The sequence below is a fragment of the Strix uralensis genome, chromosome 23 (assembly GCF_047716275.1).
Source record: "Strix uralensis isolate ZFMK-TIS-50842 chromosome 23, bStrUra1, whole genome shotgun sequence".
NCBI classification, from domain to species: domain Eukaryota; kingdom Metazoa; phylum Chordata; class Aves; order Strigiformes; family Strigidae; genus Strix; species Strix uralensis.
In genome coordinates this window covers 1,397,154-1,422,122 of record NC_133994.1, presented here as the reverse complement: position 1 = coordinate 1,422,122, position 24,969 = coordinate 1,397,154, and the positions used below count along the sequence as shown (strand labels likewise).

Below are 24,969 nucleotides of genomic sequence, written 5' to 3'. Positions count from 1 at the left end.
CAAGGTTTTCTGACATGGTGCTTCCCCATTACTTGGAAATATCAGGTGTGGGGAATAATGGAGAAAAATTTGTCCCTGTCTCAAACTTAAAGTCAATGACTTATCAGCACTGGATTTTTTTCCCCTTGAAAATGGTGGGGCTTGTTATTGAGCCTCTCTGAGTCTACCTGCTTGAAGAGAAGTTTTACGTATTTTTCTTCATAGCTAGCAAGAACAGTACAGTGAGAGAATTATGATTTTCTCATGCTAATTTCCTGCATTTCACAGCACATGCATAGCTGTTGAGGCTGGACGTGGGTTTGAGCCACATTTGCTTTTTGAAACTGAACCAAACTGTACTGTGCTTTGGAGAAACAACAGCAGTGGAAGCTGGTGCTAGGTTGTCCGGCCACATAAGGCATTTCTTCAGGTAAATTATCAGATAAAGGTCAACTTGTGTCACCTTAACCATGACGCAGCTAACAAAAGCGTTGTTTGTGAAGCAGCTGCTGATTATCATTGGTGAGCAAATGTCTTTGAATTTTATAGCTCCTGTTATCTGAAACTAATAAAAACACAATGCCAGTGACGAGTCGAAGGTCATCTCATCTCTCTGTTGAGGTGGGGAGTACTCAACAAAGCTCGAGATTACACACACTTTTTGTCTAATATAGTCTGTAAATAAAAGTTTTTGAATGAGGGATGTAAATCAAGGATGTATTCTGTCCTTCCATTAACACTTAAACAAAAGTTTTCCTTTTCTATTTTCACATCACGCTCCAGAAGAGAACAGAAAACAGGTAGCGTATTTCAGACTCGATCAGGTGCCATTTCAGCTAACCAAGCACTGGGATGGTTTTGAGCCACTTTTGGAAAATCAGATTTAGTGGAAAATCTATTGAAACAGTCAAAATGCTCACCTTTCAGGGAAGCCATTGTGCCAAACGCAACGTAAACAGACAGCAATAAATCACCATGCTATGCACCTCAAATAGATAATCAATTTAATTGAAAGCATCAATAATCATAGTTTGACATTTATTACCCTGTGGATGTTTTATCTTTTAGGCTAGGGGACAGCGGGGCAATGATGAATGCCAGTTCTGCCATGGAACACAATTATGTGGTGCAAGGAGAAGGATTTTTATATTCTGCAAAAAAAGCAGTCAAATTTATAATTGAACTGGGTTGCACAAAATCTCTGGGAAATAAATGCATATACCTCAAATGCATATAACCTGAATTCTGGTGTTATGGCTCACGAGATAAGGTTACAAATGCTGCTTTGTGTATTCATTTTAAGTGACTTAGGAGAGCAGTTCTGCAGGGCCAAATTTTCCTCTACAAAACATCATCTTTTTTCATACATGCATAAGAGAGAACCAAAAGTAAGGCTGGATTGTTCCTTCTTTGGCTATATTTTATTGTTTGTGCTCATTGGTCACTTCATTGTGCATCCTCAAAGGTGAAAAACCCTGTAAAAGTTACACTGGTCGTATAGGCAGGAGGCTCCGCGAGCAAAAGAGGGCTGAAAATGTTCTCTTGTGCTTATTTGCCAATAAAGCAGGAATGTTCCTTTTCACCTGAAGAATGTGGGATGCCTGCAGAACACCAGCCAGTACTGTCTGAAGAAAATAACGGAGTAGATGTATCTGCTGAGCTTGGGGAAAGCCCCCAGGACTGCCAGGGTTGCGTTGCGTACAGCTGTTCCTGACGCGTCCTGGAAGGCTTTCAGGAATGTGAAAACCCCAAACTTTTAAACCTTAGAGTTGTGGAATAAGCTATTCCAAAAAACTAAATTGTCTGTATTGGTTTGAATCATGCGCTTATGCATCAGTCGAAGCAGATATTTTACCTTTTGTTTTGGTTTTGAGAACTCTTGCTTAAATAGCTTTTACTTTCAAAAGAGCGAATGAAACGCTTAGTATTTTCACCAGCTAGCACAGCCTGGGTATGTTGTTGTAAAGTTCTTTTTTCACTTTTTATTATTTGAACCAAAACACGATTTAGAAACCGTGCAGACTGGCAGATGACACCCCTGTCATTGCTCTCCTGGCAAAAGCAAGAGCACACAAGTAAATCTTTTGAAGGTGAGGGGTTAATCAAGTTGAGTTCCTGTCCCAGCTAAATATCAGGCAGGTTATTGCTTTGGATATCATTTTAATGTTCTTCTAGTCAAAAGGCCGAGTGCCTGAATTAGGGAAGGAGGATATACAATTGTGAATTATAAATTTATAGTCAAATGGAGAGCCTTGGCTGTAGTGAAATGGGTAATTAGATAATATAGTATGGTTTTTTTCTTGCTTCTCTACTTTATTCCATTGCTTATCTTAATACCAGAAATCATTTTATTGTTTTAAACAAACAAACAAACAAATGCAAATTACTTCTGCATTATAAAAATGCACATTTTAAATACAGCGGTGATACTTAGGAAACCTGGAGTGGAAGGATGTGATGAGGAGGTGCCTTCTGAGAAACTGAAGACACCCAAACTCATCCCAGCCTCGAAGTCCCTTATGGAACTGTCTGAACGTCAGCACAATCTGCAGTACCATGTCAGATACTCAAAGCAGCAAAATCGCCTTCGACAAGAAACGTATGAACCTTCAGTTGAGGCTGATCCTGTTTTCCTGTGTGAAAGCCGCGATACTCGTTTTACAGCTGTCCCTCTGGTTGGGAGGAGGAGCAGCCGGGACCCTCCAACTTGCCGGGATTTGGTCCGTTTCCAGCTTGGTCCAAACAGGTGCCGTGGGCGAATGGGGGGAAATCACCGCAGCCTTTCGCTAATGAGTTCATCCTTCCCTTCCTTTAGTCAAAACAGGACCCGTTGACCCTGGTGACCCAGCAGCACAGACTGACGAGCGCTGGGGAGTTTTGTTGCTTTTGCTGTGCTTGCTTTACACTTTCTCAATCCCAAGAGGCTTTGGGTGTTGAGGAAGGCAAGAACCAAGTTTATGAGAATGTAAAACTGCTGCTATGTTATTCCCACAAAGCAACAGTTTCCTTGATGGCACATTCAGATTATTTGGTGAGTAAGATAGGATCTCTTAACTGTCTCAAATCAGTGATTATTTACTTTGGGCTGGCAGTGAAAAAAATGCTTTACTTCATTAAACCCTCTTCAATGGCTTAAATACATTTTGTTTCCAGCATCTGGATACATTATGGACATTTCTTTGTCTATGATCTATTGGTGGTAGTTTTTAAGACGTAAACAGAAATGCTATTTGGCAAGATCATGTATGGAGCCATCTTTTAACCTCAATGTTCCTTTTGGCACAAGATTAAAAAACTGCTTGTAATCAATACTCAGAGCTGGATCTCCCAAGATTTTCTTCAGAGCTGTACTTGGAGTGTTTATTAACAGTAAGGGCTGTGTGTGCTTTTCAAAACTTTTCATGAAAAAAAGTAGGGTGCTTTTCTGTTACTGTCCTGAAAGAAGCTCCAAATGTAGAATCCATTTTAATTCTGATAGCAAACAACTGGCGTTACTGCGGATAACATACAGAATTGTAAAAAAATCTCAGACGTTTTGGCTTCAGGAAAGTCTTCTGCAGCGATTTCAGAATTTTCTGAGCAAACTCTCTGACAGCTAGGACCATTGCTTGAAGCTTGCAGTCAAAGTGGAGGGAAGCGTTTTGTCAGGTGTCTCTTTGAAGTGGCTGGCTGTGAGGTCTTCTTACCGAGAAGATGGCTAATCAAGAAAATGCGAGCAGAGAATGGTCAGGTTCCCTGATCTCAAGAAATGAAGTGCTCACTGTATTTATAAGCTCATTTCTCTAGTTATTCACTGGCTCTTTTCATCAGCGTTCAGTCTAGATTAGGGCTTGCCTCTCTCTGGGGAATAAAAGCCTGTTTTTGTCTCAGAGGCCAGGAGTGGTCCTGGTGGGGAGGGTGGGTGCTGCTGGCGTTCTGAAAGAACAAGCAGACCGCGTTTGCTCCAGTACACATGCGCCTGTACTGGAGAGATGGATCATCCTCTTGAGTCTCTGTTGCACTGGCACTGTGATCTTGCTGGTCGGGGTGTGTTGCCCTCACACCTCCAGCAGCTCATCTGGAAAAGCTGGTAAAAGGAATGCAACCAAGAAAATTAAAGAATTGTAGCCTCATGTTCGGAAGGAGGTTTTTGATAATCAGAGGTGCATCAAAGCACTGGAGAAAGCAGATCATGCAGTGTTTCTTGTGGTTTGTGAGACTGAGGCTGTGTTGTGTTGTATGACTGTCCACCTCAGCTTTCATATACCCTACTGCTTTACTATTATATGTACTTTTAAAGCAACACAATAGCCCCACCCCCCGATGCCTGAAACTCTGCTCTGAATTCAACAGCTGTCTGGAAAAGCAGATATAATATGAGAATGTGTAAAGAACACATTCTTTCAAGTCACACTGAAAAGAGAATTGTTATATAAACAGATGGGAGGATGCCACTGCCCCGGAAAACTGCCTGAGTGGTGCCCCAAGTTACACTTTGGCAGAAGGAGGTTCAAGGGCAGAGCCGAAGAATAATGTGTTATGCTGGAAGAGACCCTCTGGAACACAGCAAGCATGGAACTGCTCAGTTTTGAGAAAAGAAAAAGATGTGTTGGGGAGCACAGACAATAAAGATACCTGATGGCCGTTTGCTGTAAGACCAGAGCACAAAGCATTCGGTACAGCTCAGCACCGAGTCTCTTCTTGTTCGCTGCGGTGCTCGTGCCGAGGGTCCATCACCAGTTCTGGCCCGCGGGCCGTCTGCCTTCACCGTGATTCGCCGGCACGTGCTGAGCTGTGCCTGGTGCTGCATCTGAAACTAAGGGAAGGGAAAGAAAAAGTTCCTTAGTGCTTTTCCTATGGATTCAGTGTGGGAACAGAAGCCTAAGCAAAGGCTTCTATATCTTACTGATACTCTACATCTCAAGGTGGCTTGTCCGGGGCCAGAATTTATCTCAATACAACGTGTGGTACGGAGGGGTATTGAGCTCCGTCTGGCAACAGTTGAGGGAGATTTTCAGCTGTGGTTAGTCTTTCTCCGATGCTTTATTGGAAGAAGAAAGCAGCAGATCTGAGCTTCCGAGGTGGACGTCTCCCACCTTGTGCAGTGAGTGGAGCAGCTCGTCCGGCCAGAACATGCTGCCTGGAGCTCGATGGAAGAGGTGCTTGGGGAATCCGTGGTGTAAGGGGTCATAATGAGCTAAAATCTTCATGTTCCTTCACCTTTGAAGTTCTTGAGAGGCTCAGTGCATCCTTCCACTTCTAACCAGGAGGTTTTAGTCTTTTCTCCCAGGAATTACTCAAAAAGCCTTTGAGAGGCTTTTGAGGGATTTACTCTTAAGGTTCCATCCTGTCTAGAAGCTTACTTGGGACAAATGCCAAATATCTACATAGATAAAAGTTTTCTCTCTCACTCCTGAATTCTTTTTACTACCTTTGTTTTAGGAAGATTTGGAAATGGGACCAAACCAACTAACAGTCTTGTAGCCATGAAGTATTATGTCTCAGTAACTGTTTGTAGACTTGAGAAAGTGAAACTGCTTGCTTCCTTCCAAGCTCATGATACACAGCATAGCATACGATACGCCGTCATAGATTTGAGAAGTGATTCATATTTATTGCTTCTAAAGATGCTCTAAAGATTACCTTAGGTTTAATTTTTTTTAGCTTGCAGTTGTACTTCTCCGATTTGTTAATTCCTGAAACGTGGCTAGTTTACAAACCAGATGCGCGGTGAAGATACGGGCACTCAAGGTGACACTCCCTCCAAAGAAGCACTGGAGCTATACCCAGCCCTATTATATTATGCCCTCGAACGCTCTAAACACAAATTCCTACCTGGGGAAGACATCAGCAGCCCAAGAAAAAAAACATAAACTTATTTCCATTTGGACTCCCTGAATTCCTGTCTCAAGAAAATGCATTGAAATTGCCACCCACTCTCTGTCTGGCTGATTAAATAAAATATTGACCTTTTCCAAACACAATATTATCATTCCAAGCATAATATTATCCAGTTCTGTCTGAGATTGTTTCTACAGCTCTTAAAAGGGAACTCACCTGGCACCCCCTATCCATTCAGATAAAACAACGCTGTATGCTTTTTAAATAAGAAACTGATTGTGCCGATCTCTGAGGTTAGTCCACAGAATAATTCCTTATTAACTCTTCTTTAGAGGGAGTATCATTTGCTTAATATTACTTCCGAATAAAGGAAGACAAAGTGCCCTTTTCTGTCCCTCCGTTGTTCTCTTTCGTTGCACAGAACATTACTATAGGGAATTCCTCTCCAGGTTAACGTACCAACTCAGAAGAGGTACTTACTCCCTGTTTGAGCAGCCGTGTGTCCTGAGGACAAGTGGCAAAGGAGTGGCATGTACAATAGCAGAAACTGGTCCTTGTGGTTAGCACAGATCATACCACGAAAGAAACACTCTAGTACAGAAAATTCCCCTCCTGTTCAGAGCCCGTGCAAGGCTCTTCATATCTTCAGTTTATCAAGGGCTTATTTTGCTGAATTAAGTGAGAGATAAGTGATGTAAACGTCCTTCAGGCTCTCTGTGGCAGGCACCCGGGGTGGCTGCACTAGTCACCGTCTTCTTATTTTTCTTTCAGAAAAGATTGTCCCTGCAAAGGAGCACTGAATATCTGCATCTTCCACGAAAATAAATAGGACTCAAACGTCTCATAATCAGCCTTGTGTTTCTCTTCCAGTCCTTCTCAGGCTTTAATGGGCCATTTTTCTTACTGCATCACCCTGACTGACTATGACCTTGTCATGTTAAAGTGACAGTTAGGTTATCCTGCTGATGGGTATCAAGTTGACATATCCCATCCTTTCTGTCGGGGTGCCAGGCAGGGATACATTCCCAGACAGGCTGCACTCCCCCTGGACGGTACCAGCTATTAGAGGGGCTGCTGTTTTCATTCGTTCCTTTCACAGTGGGAGCAGCAAAACTAAGCTGGTAAATGAGACAGTGCATTTCCCACTTTAGACTTTTGAAATTGGTGGGAACGTTGCATATTGGCTTTATTTTCCTTCAAGTGTGATTAATGATCAAAAATCTACGTGTCACAGCTTAGCTATTTAGCTTTGCTGCACTGCTATGGTTACATTGAAGGCCATTATTTTGATGGAACTGAGGATAAGCTCTAGATATAGCTGCAGTTTATTGAGCTGGATTTTTGGCAAATTCTGTATGCAGTGAATTGCAAGTTGGCTTTTATGTTTGTGCTTGTGATTTGACATGCTTGCATGTGGGGAACTAGAACACGTTCAGTGAGCTCAGCAAAGTTGTGTGTTACTTGGGCAGAGAAGTGACTTGGCTTTTGAACCAAGACAGGCAAGCATGCTTATGAAAAAAATGATTCGTTATATACTCTTTAACTGTGGTAAAACAATTCATAATTCTTATCAGTGTCTTTTTAGGCTGTGAGGAAGAGAATGAATTGAGGTCATTTTTCTCTGTTCTTTCTCAAATTCTTAACTGTATAATTATTACAGTTAAATAAGGCTGGAGGCTCTATCATTCAGCACGGATGATGGGAGAAGCCAGAGCCAGCTGGCCCTGCTCTGTACCTTGAGACCTAAAGAAGAAAATATTTTACCTTGGTACATCTGATTCTAGTCCTTCTCTTTGGCAACGGGACGCATGGAGGGATCGAAGTGCTGAGACTTTCCTGTTTCCTACAGTGTTGGTGCCAAGCAGTTTCAGCATCAATGTCAAGACTTTGTCTATGATGAACGGGATTTTGTAAGAATAAAGAAATAGTGTTGATGTCGCCAGATAGGTTTGAAGGTACTTAACATCTGCCACTGAAGGGAGAAGGGCAAGGAGTTTTTGAAAGTCTTGCCAATGGAATTGGAAATGAATGCCACCCCAGGGATATGAAGACTGAGGCAAAGCAGTCGATTTGCTGTATATGAACCTCACCCAAAGGGAGGTGTAAATGACTGGTGTTTGAATAACGACGACTTCTAGAGACTGGATGGTACAGTTGTTGGATCCATTTCAATACACTTCATTTTGGGGGTATTCTCTAAGATATCCTAGTCATAACAGGTATGATTAGATACCAAGGTTTGAGTGCATTGCCATATATAGATTTATATGTCGATGTGTGTCCTGGATAGAAAGGCTGCAATTTAATATGAAGTATGAGCTCTTCAGCCAAAGCCCAGAGGTCCCCATACGTCAGATCAAGTGCATGTCAGCACTGCCATTACAAGAAGATGTATGGTCTCTCTTTATTTACTTATGATTATTACTGATCATCTTAACAAACAGGTTATCAATATATGAAGTACAGAGGAAGTTCATTTATATTATTCTGTCAATATCAAGGTCATTTTTATAACTAAAAAGGGTCGAGAACAAAAGATAGATGGATCATATATGACAGGAGCTAACCGTCCAATCCATTTACATTGCTGCAAACAGCAGAGCTTTATCTGTTAACCAAAACATTACCCTTCACTCTTCAAGATGATTTTTTGCTCAGATAATAAATAGCTCTAGCTACATTAAGTGATTGTGTTATGTAGTTCTGTGGCAGACAGAATTTAGAGTTGATGACCCTAAGCTTCCTTTCTACTACTATTTTCTCTATGGTTAGAGTGGAGATGTAACTGGTTTGCAGTTCAGAAACACATTGTGTCAGAGGATCACATATTTTATTTAGCATAAAAGTCTTCTGGGCATGTTCCCAGGTTTGAAGATGAACAAACTGAGTAAATACAGATACAGTTCAGTACTTACAACTTCTGTTTTAATCCTTAGACTGTACACACTGCTCAGTGCTGGACAGAGAGAAAAGTGTCCCTTTTGTCTTTTCAGAATTCAGTTTTATCATAGAATTTCCCTTCAGGAAAAAGGGAGTTCAGGATAATATTTGTAAGGCTATTTTAAAAAGAAAATCATAATTAATTTGAACTTTTTTCTCCTCGTGTATACTGTTACATATTTCTTTTCTGGGAGGCGTTTCAAGAAGTGAGCAAAATACCAGACAGAAGACTTACAGGCTTGCATTATTAACTGGGACTTACTCTTTCCAGAATCACAATATGTTGCAAAAGGGGGGTGCAGTGCTTGTGCCCTTACGATGTAAATGTTTTGTCTGTGCTCCAGGGTCCTTAAAGGTCTCCTTCTCTATAGTTGGTAAAACCTGTTTTCTTCGAATAGTAACGGTAAACAGATGGTTGCTAAAGGTGATGTTGGATTGCAGAGATGGAGAAGGAGGATAGAGGGAGGTTAGATGTGGCGCCACATGAGAGGGAAATGCATCTCTAACTTGAATCCGAGGAACACATGTAATGAATGAAATACGTTTTCTTTTAGCAAAACTGCCAAACTATCAAGTGCATTTCTCATGCTCATTAACACTGGACTTTAAGAACCCGATAAGAATGCAATATAAAATCAAAGAGCCCCTAAAGACTGTGAGATTATATTTAATACTCTCCTATCACCAGTCCCTGAGTGCTTGGCAAGAGAAACGGTTACATTTACTAATCAGTACCCTCTCTTATTTGTCTTGGCTGAAAGTCTCAAGTCCTCAGCTTATTGAAGTTATTACAAATGCTCTCCATTAGATTCTGTTTAACTTCCTGGTATTTGCAGTTGAACTTGATCGCAATGTCATGGAGGAGTTATGTCTTTAAAAAGTGATACAAAAGTTGTGATACTACGTATGTAACTTGCATGTTTATTTTCTTTGTTCTTAAATATATTCTTAATGTTTGACGTTCATTCTTCTTAACAATAACTACCCCTGACGTTTTCCTGCACCTTGCTGGATCGTAGAAGTTTGTTTTGTGGGATAAGAAGGTGCTCTTCCGTACGAAAAGGCGACTTAGGATGTTCCTTTCTTCTGAACACCCTTTGGAATAACCTGTAATGATTCACCGTGAACTGCATTTTATTCTTGTGAAAGTTGGCAAACAGGAGAAATCCCCCTGTAAAGCCGTACAGGACATCAGGCACGAGCAAGTGCAGAGGTGTTCCCTGCGGCAGATGACCAGAAATTTTGGGCCACGGATCCCTTCTAATTTTGAACATTTTTCATGCAGCACTGTACCACCTTTTTGTTCAGACTTTCAACTGAAAAATAAATGGTTATAAAATGGTCTGTGGGGCACATACCATGGCTTTGCAGACTGTTACTGGTCCACAAACCACAGTTTGGCTGCTCTACAGTGTTCCCAATTGTGCTGGGGTTGCCCTTAGCAGTGAATGGTTGGTTTATTCTTTATACTCTTTTCAGCCCTTGGCTTGTTCCTTGCCAGTCAGAGTCGTGCTGTTCATCCTCCTTCACTCACCAGCCAGGAAAGGAAATTCTTCCTCTCAGACAAGAGCTTTCCTCCCTTTCCTCTTAATTCCGGGCACATTCGTTTCAAATTCCCAAGGCAGGATATTGAAAATTTCCTCAAGTCAATAGGGCTTCACAAATTTATTTGCTATAGAAAATGTAAAATTTTGGTAAATTGTTGTCCAGAAAGTGCTATAAAAGCCCCATATTTTAAAAATATGGCTAATGGAAAAATTCTTAAGCGCTGAAATGGTTTTCTGTGGGTTCCTTCTCCCTCTGGCTCTACTATGAAAGACCATCATCTCTGTGACTTGGCTTTTGTAGGGTGGTTAGCTGACGTGTTTTAAAGGGCTGTTCCAGCTCCTGAATGCAAAGCTGAACAACATGCTCGCGGTCATCACCAGGGTGAGCCCGTGCCAGGGTATTTGCAGCTTGTCTTGCGCATCCTCCTTGCTCCGAACTGCAGAGGGGGTTGAAGGGTTTGAGCAGGGACATTCCTCAGCAGTTTGCACAGCAGTGGGACAGCTTCCCAGTGGAAAACCAAGGGACAGTAAAGAAACACAACGTAAACCTGGCAATCCCAGATTAGGTATTTTATATGTATTTTCTTTAATACGGTGCTCAGATGGTTCTTCTGTCCTCATCAGCCCACATTCCTTCGAGGTCTGTTACCAACAGAATTAATCTTGTATGCCCAAATAGCATTATAGTGCTTTTTAATCAACTCACTTGGCCTACATCAGCATATATAATTTCTGACCTTTTCCATAGCTCCACCTTGGGGGGTCTTGGGATGATCGTGTTTTAAAGGTGTTCCTGGGCCAGGCCTTCCTAGCTGAGTGATGTATTTATAAAGACAAAAGCATCAACTATCAAAAATGGGCATTAATCACTGCAATGTTTAAGGAACTTCAGGAAGCTCAGATGAAGAGTGTCTCCGTGCTGGAAGGTAAAAACAGATGTGCAAACTACAGGTGAAAATGTTTACACAGAAAGCATCTGGATTAAAATCAATATTAAGCCAGCTCGTTCCCTGCCAATACTCAATAGCATCACAAACTGGATTGAAACTCTTCATGCTTTTTGCACCAGCTACTGTAGCTGATGCAGCACTGTTTGGCCATCCAGGTAACGCTCATGCAGAGAAGAGAACTGATAGTTCCATTTCTATTTCAGGACTTGGTAGCTTTGGTGACAACAGATCAGATTATTAATTATTCCAGTTTATTCAATTGGGAGGCTCCAGAGTCTTGTTAGTGAGGGCAAAAGTTTGAGAATTTTGCCACTGATTTACCATATAACTTCAGGCAACTCAGTCTTTGGGCCTCAATTTATAGGCTTTTTAAGTAGATATTTTTCATCCACAGAGAGTTCAGAGCTTACAAAATTTACTGTTTAATTTTTTTATATTTATGTAATGATTGTTTGCAAATTAGTTCAACAGATTTTGTATTGATTCTGTGTGCCGTTTTGAAGTTCTGCGCTATCCAGGATAATGTTTGTATTTGGTTACTGATGTATCCAGACTCTGTGATGAAGGAGTTGCGCAGAAGAGCAGTGAGTTTTTGATAACCTGGCTATATACTATAAAAGACCTTTAGATATAATGCCAAACTTCATGGAAGAACTAGAAAAGCAACAGCTGTTGTGACAGTGTTGCATTTTGCACAAATCAGGTTTTTGGTTTCACTTCAAGATTGGCACATTGTTAATAAATAAACAAACCCTTTCCTGCTTGTGCCTTTGCTGTTTGCAGTCCGCAGAGCTGTTAATGGCAGAGCTGATTAGCTCTTTACTGCTGCGGCAACAGCGTTTGCCAATATAATGAGCGATGGCTTTTCAGGTCTCAGGCAAATAGTAACAAGGAAAAATACTTTTTCTTTTTTTTTTGGTAAAATTGTCCTTGGGTACCAGCGAGTGAGAATCTTATTGTGATATTTGCTAAAGCCAGGTGGAGACAGGCATAAAGTTGTAACGACTCTCTGTACGTGTTAGAGCCAAGTGAGCCACCACGTACCAGCAGCCAGTTGAGAGGAAGATTCATTTTTTCATACCAAAAGCCCCAGCTCCCACCTCGACCCTCCGCTGCAGCGGCTCCGTGGGGAGCGTCCCCAGCACGGTCAGTTTTCTGGGGGACACTGGGGGGCTGGAGCACGGGGCTGGGCAACACTGGACACCTGAGAGGGGTTTCATGTGCCGGGCTGGAGGCTGCATCCCACAAGGTGCTTTGTGCTCCTGGCCTCTGTCCAGAAAAGCACTTACATGTGCGAACATTTCTGTTTCTATTAATTTCACTGATACTACTCGCTTAAATACCTGACTGGGTCAGGGCCAGCACGCTCAGGACTTTGCAGGATAAAACTTTTAAGGAATAATTAATGAAAAGTAGGAAGAACAAGATTTGTAGCTTAATAACAGTGTTCTCTTCTGAGCCGAACCAGAATAGAGGTGCAGAAAGTAGGTGAAGAGTGTGAACACGTGAGGTGCTGTCCGTGTGTTGGACGGGAGAGGTGCCCCCACGGAAACACGCCGTTGTGTTTTACCTGGTGCCCGTCGCAGCCGCTCAAACGGTTTTCCCTACTTAGAGACCGTTTCCTGGAGGCGGCAGGTACCGGCCGGGGTTCGGATGCGCTGTCGGGCTGGTGTGATTGCTGTGCTGGTATGAATGTTTCCCAGTAGCGCAGTGGAGACATTTTTTTAAAGCCCGTAACAAACTGGCTGGAAGAAAATGTTTGCTCTGCGTGTCGTAGTGTTGGTGTGTGCACCGGGTGACAGTACAGTCATCGCATCTCAGCCAAGCGGGGTAACTTCCCTATTAACAACAGCAGATTAGGCACAGGAGGGACCTCGCCTGCGATTTCATCTGAAGTATTAACGTGAACTTGCGCGCAAGTAAGAATCAGAGTCCCTCAGCTAATTTAAGGCAAAATAACCGTTTCCAAGGTAGCGGGTTTTTTGTGATCTGCTGCACGGCGTTCCCTGGAGAAGGGGCAGGTGTAAGACAGTGCGGGTGGCACAACCGGGGTTCCGTTGTTGCGAGCGATGTCCCCGTCGTGCTGAGCTGGGCTGTTGGGGTGCCCGGGGCGATCCCGCGCGGGCAGGGAGCGGGGCAGCTTGGGAAGGGCGGGCGTGGGGCGCAGACACCGGGGCACTGATCAAACACTGCGGAGCTTTAACTCTTACTGACTGCAGCGGTGATGTACTGAGGTCTGGCTAAACAATCAGGTGATAATGAAGAGCAAGTTATTGCAAAAAGTGCTGTTATCTGCACAGTGACTTCTGTGGAATTACTGGCCGTTCTCTTCTGTTTCCAACCCAGAGCTGATGTGGAAATACTTCTTAAAAATCAAGATTCACAGTGATACAACAGGGGCAGGTTCTACTCTGTCATCTTCTTCACCGTCAGAATTTGCTGAATGCATCAAGCCATGCCTATTCAAGTTTTGGGGTGGGTTTTTTGTGTGTGTTTGTTTTTTTTTTTTTTTTTAAATGACAGTTTATCTGAGCTCACGGAATGAATGGATAACGTTACTATTTACATAAGCTCATTGTGATCTGTCTCGGTAATGTAATCAAATTAGGGTTAACTGCAGCTGGAGAATGCCAGCTTGTAAACTGTTTTTCAAAAAGAATCACATGGTGTTACTTGACATGTTTAGTATACATTCAGGAGGCTTTGCAAAAATTATAGCACATCCCTAACTGATGTAACTAAGTCGGGATCCTTTTGCCACCAGTTCACTGAATCCGGGTCGTGAAACGCAGTGAAATTCGTCAACAGTCGGAGGAGATACACCTCCGACAACACCAGTTGTTCTGACGTAGCTGCTGCTGACATGTTGTCTTTCTTTTGGCTAAAATCAACATATCAGTTGATAGAAAAAGCATATGGTGTAAATTTTGAGTACATTTAAGAACATCTGTGTTAACTGCAAAAGTGCAGCCCACTGTACACGCCAAGCGCTATATTTAGTCTTAGGGCATTCGCATAAGATGAAGTCCAGCCTGAGCTAAAATTACCCAATGAGTGGATTTTCAGAGTATCTTTTGTTATTCTTATTAATAAACATCGCATCTGGTACTTACTTTCCCTCCTTCTCCCTGACTCATTTAATTAGGAGGTGCTATTTACATCACAGTGGTGCAGTCACCAAGTTCTTTTGCTGCAGAGCACGATCTCACAGGAAGGTCTTTGCCCCTCAGAGCTTACAGGGTGCCAGCGCACCTGACCTGCCTGTTGAATTTCCATCTCTCTAGAAAGGTGCTGTCAGACAGGTTTCGTTCCAAACTGGGAGTGCAGAGGAAGACTTTTGACATTTCCTCCCCAGCCCGGGAAGGCTTCCGAAGGCTCTGGCGCAGCCCTGGCCGTGGTTTGGGTGCTGTCCTCTGCCCCTACACGCACACACGACCCACCACACCCCGCCAAGTGCCAAAACTATTTCAACATCAAACTGTCAACCTGTTCTACTGACGTGGGCAAATCAGAAATTTAGGTACGTTCAGGTTACAGGCCGTGCCCAAGCTAATGCAGAAAGTCTGTGGCAGAACTTAGTCTCATACTGTTGCGTTTTGGACATAATTGTCTTTTTCTGAAGTCCAGTGCAAAGGAAGGATGGAAAATACCATCTAAAAAGAGTTCCTAATCTCCCACTGCTGCTAAAATACCTTCTCCCACATGTAAATATTCTGATAGTTTGAATGTGGAGATGGTTCCATTGAAACTAAAATTCTTCATGAAATCAGGGTTTGTTTCCCCAGAAGTTCTGTAATAGAAGGAAACTGAAAAAATATTTCACCTTGTCAAAAATCAGCCATTTTGAAATATTCTGAATGAACTGTTAGATAAACAGCCACTGATACTTTTCTGTAGATGTGCCATTTTTGAATATGTATGAAACATGTTTTACAGAAATTCTGTAAGAATTTTAAAATTTGGGATCTGCTGTGAATTGAAGGGAAAAAAAAATAAATACTGTTTGAGCAACAGAACTTGCCCCTTGAGCAGAGATCTATCCAAACCAACAAAAGGAAGCTTGTGTTGGCATTTAGATTCAGACTCAGGAATTCCTGACTCTTAAGCCTGTTTATACAGAACTATACCACAGCCCAATTTGCACTTCATTTTAATTTTTTTTTCCCCTCTACGTTTATGGTCATGTTGAACGGGTGGATTATGCACTCTGAATGCACATACTTAACCAATTGTTTTTAAAGATTTTTGCATATAATAATTGCAGTTAAGTGTCTTCATTTGGAAGCAGCAGTGTTCCATGAAGGCTTTTAAGTCATTTAGCATAGGCATATTTATATTACAGCTCTGAAAGTTTCATGGCCTGATTCTCAAAAGGCTTTTGGGGGTCGCTAGTTCCCCGTGAAGGTAGCGGGAGCTGGGAGTGCTCTGCGCCTGAGGACAGTCAGCAATCCCCCAGTAACTTGGTGACACAGGCCTCTACCTGCGCATGACAGATATTTAACTTTCAGTAATTCAGGGTGAGATTTCAGCATGTGTGTGTGCACACACAAGTGCAGGAACACACAGATTTTTATTGCTCTGGTATTCACCTCTTGGTCCTATTTGCTTTCAGCTACTTTCTTAACCGCGCTTTCAGTATCTATTAGAGCTGTTGTAAAATACAGAATGGTTTAGGATTCTTGCTATTTAAAACATGACACGTTGTTATTACAGCTGAGCTGGGAGATATTTGCCAACAGTTTTGAAATTTGTAGATTGGTCGATCTCACCTGGGCATGGTCAGAAGGGTCCAAGAACTTTGTGCCAAATCCTCAGCTGCTGAAACACTGAACACAGCCTCCTTGGCTTTTTTTTTTTTTTTTAAAGTTCCTTTGCAACATACAACCATTCTCATTTTAGTTTGGGTTTCCTTGCATTTCAGTCTCTGTTTCTTGGAGCTTTTTTATGCTCCTCTTTGGTAGCCAGAATACATTGCCTGGGCCTGGAAATCCTGCGTACCTTGACCCTACCCTAGCACGTATGTGTTTAACCTTAGACATCTGAGATCCCCTCTGAGGTCAGTGAAACTACTCAAATACTTGGAGTCCGGCTGCTCGATCGAGTCCTTGCAGAGTATGTTTATCCTGATGGGGCCATCCGGTGTGATAGAAGGTTTAGGTACTTGACCTCCTGGCTGTCCTAGGTCTCACCTGAGGTAGAACACAGCAGTGTTCTAATGACTTGTAGCACCGCACCTCTCTTGGAGGAGGAATTAAAGACCTTCGCTGAGGGACCGAAGCATCCCGCGCCCCGACCCCACGAGCAGTCCCTGCTGCTGGGGTGGAGCTGCTGGTGCGCTCCGGAGCTCCTGGCTGAGCCCCTGGCGAGAGCGTTCGTCTGTGTGAGGTGAAAGACGCCTGCAGTGTCGCGTGGGGACGGTGGCATCGGGCCTGTCCCTGTGGCCGTTCCTGCGACTCGGCCCGGTGACAGGCTGAGCGTGGTGCTGGCAGCGGGCGTTGGGCGCCTGCTCCGGAGGGACTCGCTTTTGGAGAGCCCACAGGGCTCCATCCTCTTAGTGCCCCTGTTCTACATCACCTGCCATTTCGCAACGAAACACGTGTTCTCGTCAGCCAAATCTAAAGAAATTACTTCTAGAAGCTACAGAAAACCTTAAAATGTTGGGGATAATATAATAGTAGTTGTGGTGTAAGCCTTCCATCTAACTTCCAAAACATCTGTGTCGCTCTGTTGCAGTTGAGAGTTTTGGCCTTTAATCATCATCTTTATTATTTTATAACATTCTTAGTTGCAATTCAACTTAATTTTTTTTTCTATTTTATTTTTTTTTTAGCAAATACTGACTGATCCTGAGGTGACCTCCCAAGAGGGCAATATAAAAAAGGTAGGATATGGATCAATCTTATGCAAGTTGTTTTACTGTCTGGCTTTGAAACACACCTAGACGCTTTTGTCTTCTTACTTTGAACAAAGGTGTGTAGCGCAATAGTGTCATAAGTTTTCCAATGTTTGGTGTTGCTTTTTTGGATTAAGTATTGTGGTTCTGCTGGCATATTTTTCTGTCTTTTTGTGATTCCAGTATTTATGAAAAAGAAAATAATAGTTTGAAGTGTTCCTTGATTCAGCTACAATATAAACAGCTACCAGTCCAAGTCAAAAAACCTCATTTACCTCTTTTCCAGTAAAAGAAAATGTTGGTCCTTTGTTAAAAGTGCTAAATTTTTAGAGGTCACTTCACCATGTAAATGTGGCTTATGTGAAGTTGAAGGGAAAGGAATAGATATATGAAAGGATAAAATTTAACTCTCATGATGCATTACCGGTGCTTTTCATCACATTTTGATGCTTAAACTAGAATACTGACCAGAGAAAAATGTGTTCCAAATACAGCCCAGCTGTATAAATTTCTTCATAGTAGCTGTGAGGCAGCCTCAGCACTACATATTTCAGTAGCCAGTCTACTCTTTTGGTCGGGGTTATTCTCAGGAACACTAAAATGACATTCTTTCCATGGCTATCTTTTGGTTAACGGCTTTAGTAAAGCAAAGTGTTACAAGTCATATTCGATTAGAGCCTCTCTGGATGTGTAGAGGTAGTGCGTCCTTGTTGAAATAATGAGCCAGCTGTAATTCTTTTCATATGCAATTGTCTTATAATGGGTATTCAGAGTCTTATTCATAAAATACAAGTTTTTGAAAGTGGAAAGTATTTAAAATTGGAATTTGCAACAACTGCCATTTTTATTCATCCATTTAGGCGAGCTTCAATACTGTTTCTTAACTCTGAAAGCTAAAAGGAAACACTTGTTTCACTCTGCCAAACAAAGTGAAATATAATACTTGTCAGGCTCCAAAGTTAGTTTGGGAAAAGCTATTTAGACACATGTCCGGTATGGACCGTTCTATTCCTACCATATTGAGAAAAATAAGGTTTTATTTCAGCAAGCCAGGCTACCAATATGAAACGTCCTTTGACCATCTGGTGACCTTGCGGAGGACCTATCGCAATACTGCTGAACTTTTTACCTTGTTCATCTCCATAACTCATTTGGTGTTTGTCTCTGCCTCTGTGGGATCCTTTTGTCTGAACAGACATGGTGACAAGGTGGCAGGTTCTTATTATCACAACGCACTTATCACAAGGATGGAGTAAATTCTCCATGGCTCAGGACTGCTCAGCCATTTCTTTCTCAGTCTTTAATTACAATATCACAAGTAAATTCTACATCCCTACCTCACAGAACCTACACTGCCCTAAAGAGAGCAGGCTTTGTATGAAACAAGGGTAGAAGGAAACATTAGACTGGCGGCTTTATATGTTCAATCCGTGGGTTTGTATTTAAACTTCATTACTTTCATCTCAAAGGAGAAGGTTGGAAAAACTACCAGTCTTTGAAAAATACTGTGTCCTTAAATATTTTCCTGTACAGCAGGTATAAAACTGGACAATTATGATATTTGACAAGGGGGGAAAGGACTGGCCTTCCACTTCTGTCTTTTAAATGCATTGTAGAGAAGCACTAGTGGGAGTTTATGAGGTGATAAATTTATTGAAGGATGGGCAGTAGGGTTTTACAGCTAGGGTAAAAAAGGTCAAAGCGGTAAGGTAAAGAGTTCAAGTCTAAACTTTATGGCTTGTGAAAAGACTACTGCTAGACAGATTTTCAGTCAGAAGAAAATGAAAAATAAAGAATGAAAAATCATTCTGTACAATTTTTGTAATATCTTAAAATTGTTTGTAAGTCATACTCTAGCATTTTGCTCCAGTGGTACAAAGCTCTCTTGGGAGGAGATTTCCTTTTCTAACCTCTCTAAATCATTCAGTTGTCATATCCCTGAAGACACAATAGTTGAGATTTGACTTCAATTTACTCTTATTCCTTCAGAGATAAGTTGGTGGTGAGAAGGTGACTGAAGACAAATGTAACTGTAGTGGGTGGGCTGATTTAAACTAGGAGAAAAGTCAGAGCCAGACAGAGGGACCATAATTTTCAGTGGCTCATTTGACTGACTGCTGGATCACAGATTCAGAATTGGGTAGTAACAAGGACTAGAAAGAGAACAAAATCTCTAGAATGCAGAGAAAATCTGTGAAAACAGTAAAAAAAAAATAGAGCAGGGAAGGGAAGCATGGTAGCAGTGAGGGGTATAGGAAGATGCACAGGAAGCAATCTGCTTAAAAATTGACCCCAGTATTATTTCTGTTGTTAAGCTGCCAAAAAAATAATGCTCTCATAGGTAGCTTCCCATAAACTGAAAGGCAGGGAAAAGTCTGAAGGTGTAGCATAGCAGACACTATTATATTGTATAATAAAGCAGGCCCTTTTTCAGCTTGGAGCAAAATAAGAAGTATTTTCCCACTATGTCCAGTATTTTTCAGTTTGTATTACTGTTATTTCTGCTGGGACTACTAACACCAGAAAGTTGATTTGTTTGTTAGTGGTTGTCTCACAAGAATTAAGATTTCTAGCAATATTACTAAAGGACCTGTATCCAGGATCATTTTTTCCGTATCTGGAAACGTGCTGTGCCATAGGCTAAAACGTGGTGTCCTCCTAACAGGTTTTTCTTTTATCTGCGTTGCCTGCTGATATTTAGTTTAACTTGCACAAATATACATCAGCTCCTCATCCTGTTTGTTTAATTTTAAATAATCAGTTGTGAATGTAATGCTAAAATAGGAGATTCGCTCTTTTTGGTGAACTGAATGCCCACATTCAGAGATGTGCACAAATGTGTAAGTTATACCTGTGGGTATATTGTCCCATAGTCCCAAACGGCGTTTTTTCCGAGCCATCTTCCTGCAGTCTGTTTATTTTGCTTAGAGAGCAGCTCACGTGTTCTCTTGCTCTGAATTTTCTAAGCTTCTCCAGTGCATTTAATACATTGAAAAAAGGGCTTGTTATCATTATCTTCATTGTCATTTTGATTTAACTTTGAGAGGGAGATGAAAGATTTAGACTTCCTCTGGCAGGAAACAAGGCCAGTGTCCATTACAAGACACCTTTTTTTCCAAGGAGCAATGCTACGTGTATTTATCGCTCCTCTAAAAGTCACTTTGGATGATGGTTTGAGAATCACGTTGAAGGAGGCTCTGTGTGCAGAGCTCCTAGCCAGCCTCCTCTGGATGGGCTGTTTTTCTGACTGTGGTGACAAGAGACCTCAGGGACTTCTCTCTTCAGTAGACTCTCTATTTAGTTTCTGTTTACTTAGAGGGAATAGCCTGAGGGGCTACTGGAGAGAAAACATCTGTGGGAGATAATCTATAGAGTTATCTATCTATCACTCTTGTCGACCCTGTCTCCCTTGAGAGCAAGCTGAGAGACTTGTAATAAAAAGGCATCGCTGAAGAGGCTTTAGGGACAAATAAAGAGACATGTTAAGGGCCAGCTGAAAAAGGATAGAAGACATTATTAAAGCTCAATAGCTGTCTTATCAAAATCCAATAGGATAGGCATTTGGCAAAAGGCTTTAAATTTATTCTTTGACTTTCTTGAGAGCTTGAATTTATCCATTAACAAGAATGTACTACACAGGGAGCGGGAGATGCTATCAGCTTCAAAAGAGTAGGATTCAGTCTGGTATTGTGCAAAACACAACAACAAAAACTGAAGACAAAACCAATTTTTTCCCCTACTTTGGCTGACTTCATACGTACATTGCAAAATACTAGAAGCTGGTAATATAATGCTGATGACACTATAAATGTAATTTCTGCAGCATGGTAATTTATTCTTCTACTCCCAAATCACATAGATTTTTTTAAAAAATAAAATTAGTGTTAGAAAACCGGGTGAGATTAGAAATCTCAACCTCTTAGAAAGGATCAAGTAGTAAAGAAGAAAGCTAGGTAGATGGAAAGCTTTTATTAAAACAAAAGTAAAAACCAACTAATGTTTTGTTACTGCAGATGCAAAGTGGGATAAGGGCCATAAATCTCTCCAGGTTTATTATTATATACAAAATGCTACAGGTCACAGGAACCATCTGATACTTCAGAAACACATTGTTCACACAAGATGATTGATTGATAATTATGATAATTTGCAAAATGATTATTTGGGTATTATAACCATAGTTTGTCCCACTGGATTGCTGTGAAGACATTTTCTATATCATGGGCCGTCAGAAATGGCCTCTGGCAACAAGGGATATGGAAAGGTCTGGCCGGTCTCTCCCAGTGGGATCTGTAGGACTGATGAATGATGACCCAGAGGAGTAAGAAATCAGACTTCAATAAGCAGTCAGGAAGGTAGTTAGAGAAGAGCAAGGGAACTGTTAACTGTCTTTTGTGGAGCAATTACTAGCTGGGCCATACAGCCTCAGGCCTAAGCACAGCCTGTCATAATATTATACATGCAGAGAGAGATTGACTTCGAGATTTTAACTTGAGCTCTTTAAAGTTCCTGGATTTGCAGCACGTCACAAAAAATACGTTTGCATTTCTGCGTTTAATATATATGATGAACATATGTATTATCTATAGCTACTAAAAGGTGTTCTAAAACTGTTAGTAAAGATTTAAAAATCCAAATTTCAGTGATATTTCTTCATCTCTCAGTTCTGTATATTGAAGAATCAAGCTCCAATCCAAATTTCAGTGATATTTCTTCATCTCTCAGTTCTTTATATTGAAAAATCAAGCCCCCAGCTTTAGTGGTTTTAAAACAGTCCTCATACTTACTGAGAATTTACGCTGTTAACCAGACTGAATTATTTTTAAAATATCGCCTCTTTTGTGTGCTTAAATTTAGGTGTAAAAAGGAGAGAGCATGTTCTTATAAAATGTAGCAGACTATTGAGAGCTCGAAGACAGCGCTGCACAGTGACCAAAACTGGAGGTTAATGATGCTTCACAAAACCCTGTGAGATTGTGTAACAATACCCAGTTATCATAGTTAAAGTCCAGTTTCAACATGATCACTGCCTTACAGTTACTATTTCAGAAAGAGCTTTAATTTGCTTGTTCTATAGGTTGTATCTTTATGAAATAAAGGTATGTTTAGCTGCCACAAACAGAGGCAGCTTTGAGTTGATTTTTATAATCTTTTCTTGAATAGACTTGCGTCATTCCAATAAGCCCTGGACAAAAGAGTGGACAGTTGTCTGAGAGTCTTTTTTATAACATTTCTCTCTTTCCATTGTTAGAGAGCTGCTAATAAAAGAACCAGGAGTCCATTAATTCAGTGAATGAACATATAGTAAAGTCAGTTCCCTCTTGAGAACAATAATGTTGCGGTCAGCTTAGGTTTCCATGGAAACTAAGTACTTCTTAGAAGTTTGCATCCTTGATTTTGCTGAAATGAAGCATGTAAAGTAAAAAAAAGGTGTAAGGCTGGCACAGAAAAGTTGGTGAAGAGAGTGATGGTTAAATTATTTTGCAGGAATAACATTGTACGTTTTAATTTCTGTGATACAGATGTTTGGGCTTGACTGTGTAGTGTGTGTGTGTGTATGACAAATGATTCCATAAAGAGTCTCTGGGGATTCCGAACCCATAAATCAGGCCAAGTTAAGAGGACTAGCAGTGGTTGAGCTTGCTCCCTCCATATCTCCAGTACGTTCGAGTCAACCGTAGCCACATGCACACAGCAAGATGTAAACAGGGTGCCTCAGCGCGGGGCTCGACTTCCAGTAGCTTCAGTAGTAGCAATGATTAGGGTGGTTAATGGCAATTTACTGTGTTCTCTGTTGGCAAGTTGATGCAACGTATGGAGATGGTGTGAATGCCTCATACAATGTTAAATCAGACCTTTTTGGAAAGTAAGTTGGTTCTTTTCCTCCCTTCCACTCTGGGCAAGTTCATACTTAAGTCCGTACAGCCACCGGTTAAACCAAAGAGCAGTGACTTTGATTTGTTGTTTTAGCACTAATTTGTAACCTGCTGCCTTATTTTCATGAATAAGTGAATTGCTGTAGCTGAGAGGGAAGTGTCCGAAACGTATTGCCGAGCTATTTATACACGTTGTTCCGAATGACGTGCATCTCTGTTGAACAATATCTCTTAAGATAAAAGTGTCCGTTTAACTTCAGGCATAGACAGTTACGAGAGGTCACCTTGTCTTTGTGTAATGCATCTCAAACATAAACACACAGGCTTTATGGTGGCCTCAAGTTATTAACAAAACCAGCTACACGTTTTTGGAAGCGAGGAGGCAGGAGGCTGTTCCCTTGACAAAACAAACCAAGCCACTCGCCTCGGTCTGATCTGCTGCGTCTCTGGGTAGGAAGTGTGAGTCAAGTCCAAACTGCTGTCTTGTTTAACCCCCGTGCCCGACTACTGGCCTGCTTGAGGGGGGAAAAGCCAAAACCACTCCACTAGTGATTTATAATGAGTGTCGGAGTCATATTTCAGCATCAGTGCAACCTCATCTCATTAGGGCAGAAATGGTAATTCATTAGCTAGCTGGTCAACTGATTCATTCTATTCCTTTTTTTGTAAATGGTTCAAAATATGTTCCGTTCTGTTGATGAGTAGTCACAGAGCAGCACGGTCAGCCACCAGCCTCACGTGCTTGCCCCGGCTCGGTCGCTCACCTGGAGAGCTGCGTCTCCCGGAGCCGGCGGCTGGGCCGGCAAGGTCAGGCAGTTCCGCAGAACAACGCGACTAAAGGAGACTTGTTAAGGCATTTTGGCTGAGTAATCAGTTATGCTAAAGCTGTACGCAAAGTCAAGGTTTAGGAACTTTTTTATAGCTAAGAGCTTCCTAAATCCTGTGAAACGCCTATGTCCTAGCGAGTGAGCGCTCTACTTTGTTTGTGAAAACGTTCACAAGCACACGTGAACAGCTGTAACACCGTTCTCACAATCCTGCTTCTCTCTCAGTGTGCATATATCATCAGTTTCAGTGCTTTGGTGCTGAAAAAACACATGTAACTTCATATGTGAGACTAAAACCACTCTACATACATGTTGATTCATTTGAAGCAAGACAGGTTTTTAATTGTTTGCATACCTTTGAGCACATACTCTTTTTTTCTGCTGACAAAACGAGCTGCACACTGAAAGGCTGGCATTTACGTACTGCCTGCAAGACGATTGCTAGTGAAATAATATTCTGGATGATTAGGAGGTATTACAGCCTCTACTCAGTTTAAAAATGCCAGAATGCCCCAGAGATCCCCATGAATCTGCTGCCAGCCGGCCCCTGTCAGAGCTGAAGGCAGCACTGTCTGGAGCCCAAAATCAACTTCAGGAAGGTCATGTGAAAGAAAATCCTCAGTCATCAGGAAGCCCTTGGCCTCGTGGCCTTTCTGACATTTTCTGACAAACCTTAAATCACCAGAGTAGACAAAACATCACAAATTTTGGAATGATGGCCTCTGGGATTTCAAAACTGTACGTTCACTTGGAAGGTAACCCCCACCTCGGTCCGCGCTGCAGTTCCTCCTTGGACGCGGAGGCGAGCGTGCCGGGAGGTATTCCTGGAATTAGCTCTGGCTTCGGAACCACCCGTGGGACGGCCTGGGAGCGCCAGAGGGCTGGAACCCGCGCTGCAGCGGAGGAGGGAGCTGCAGGCACGCCTGCCTCTGTGTTGCCACCAGTTTATTTACACAGTACTGGGAATATACATCAGTGTTGTAAGAATAGATTGCGCTGAGCAGGACAGGTTTCTGTTCCAGAGTGAAATTTGGAATCAGGATTTATTGTATACATTACATACATTATAGAAGCCAGATGGTTCTATTAATGTAATCTGTGATCTTGAGGTGTGTGCAGTATTCGGTTAATCACGTT

General features: G+C 41.8%; 1 protein-coding gene across 2 annotated transcripts in view; it reads left to right on the top strand.

The window, feature by feature from the left end:
- PRDM16 (PR/SET domain 16) overlaps window positions 1-24,969 on the top strand; it is a 342,717-nt gene that overhangs the window by 157,650 nt on the left and 160,098 nt on the right. For both annotated transcript variants that reach the window (XM_074892612.1, XM_074892611.1), the window contains exon 3: window positions 17,067-17,117. In XM_074892612.1, the coding sequence (XP_074748713.1) occupies window positions 17,067-17,117 (51 nt within the window). The remainder of the gene's footprint in view (window positions 1-17,066; window positions 17,118-24,969) is intronic.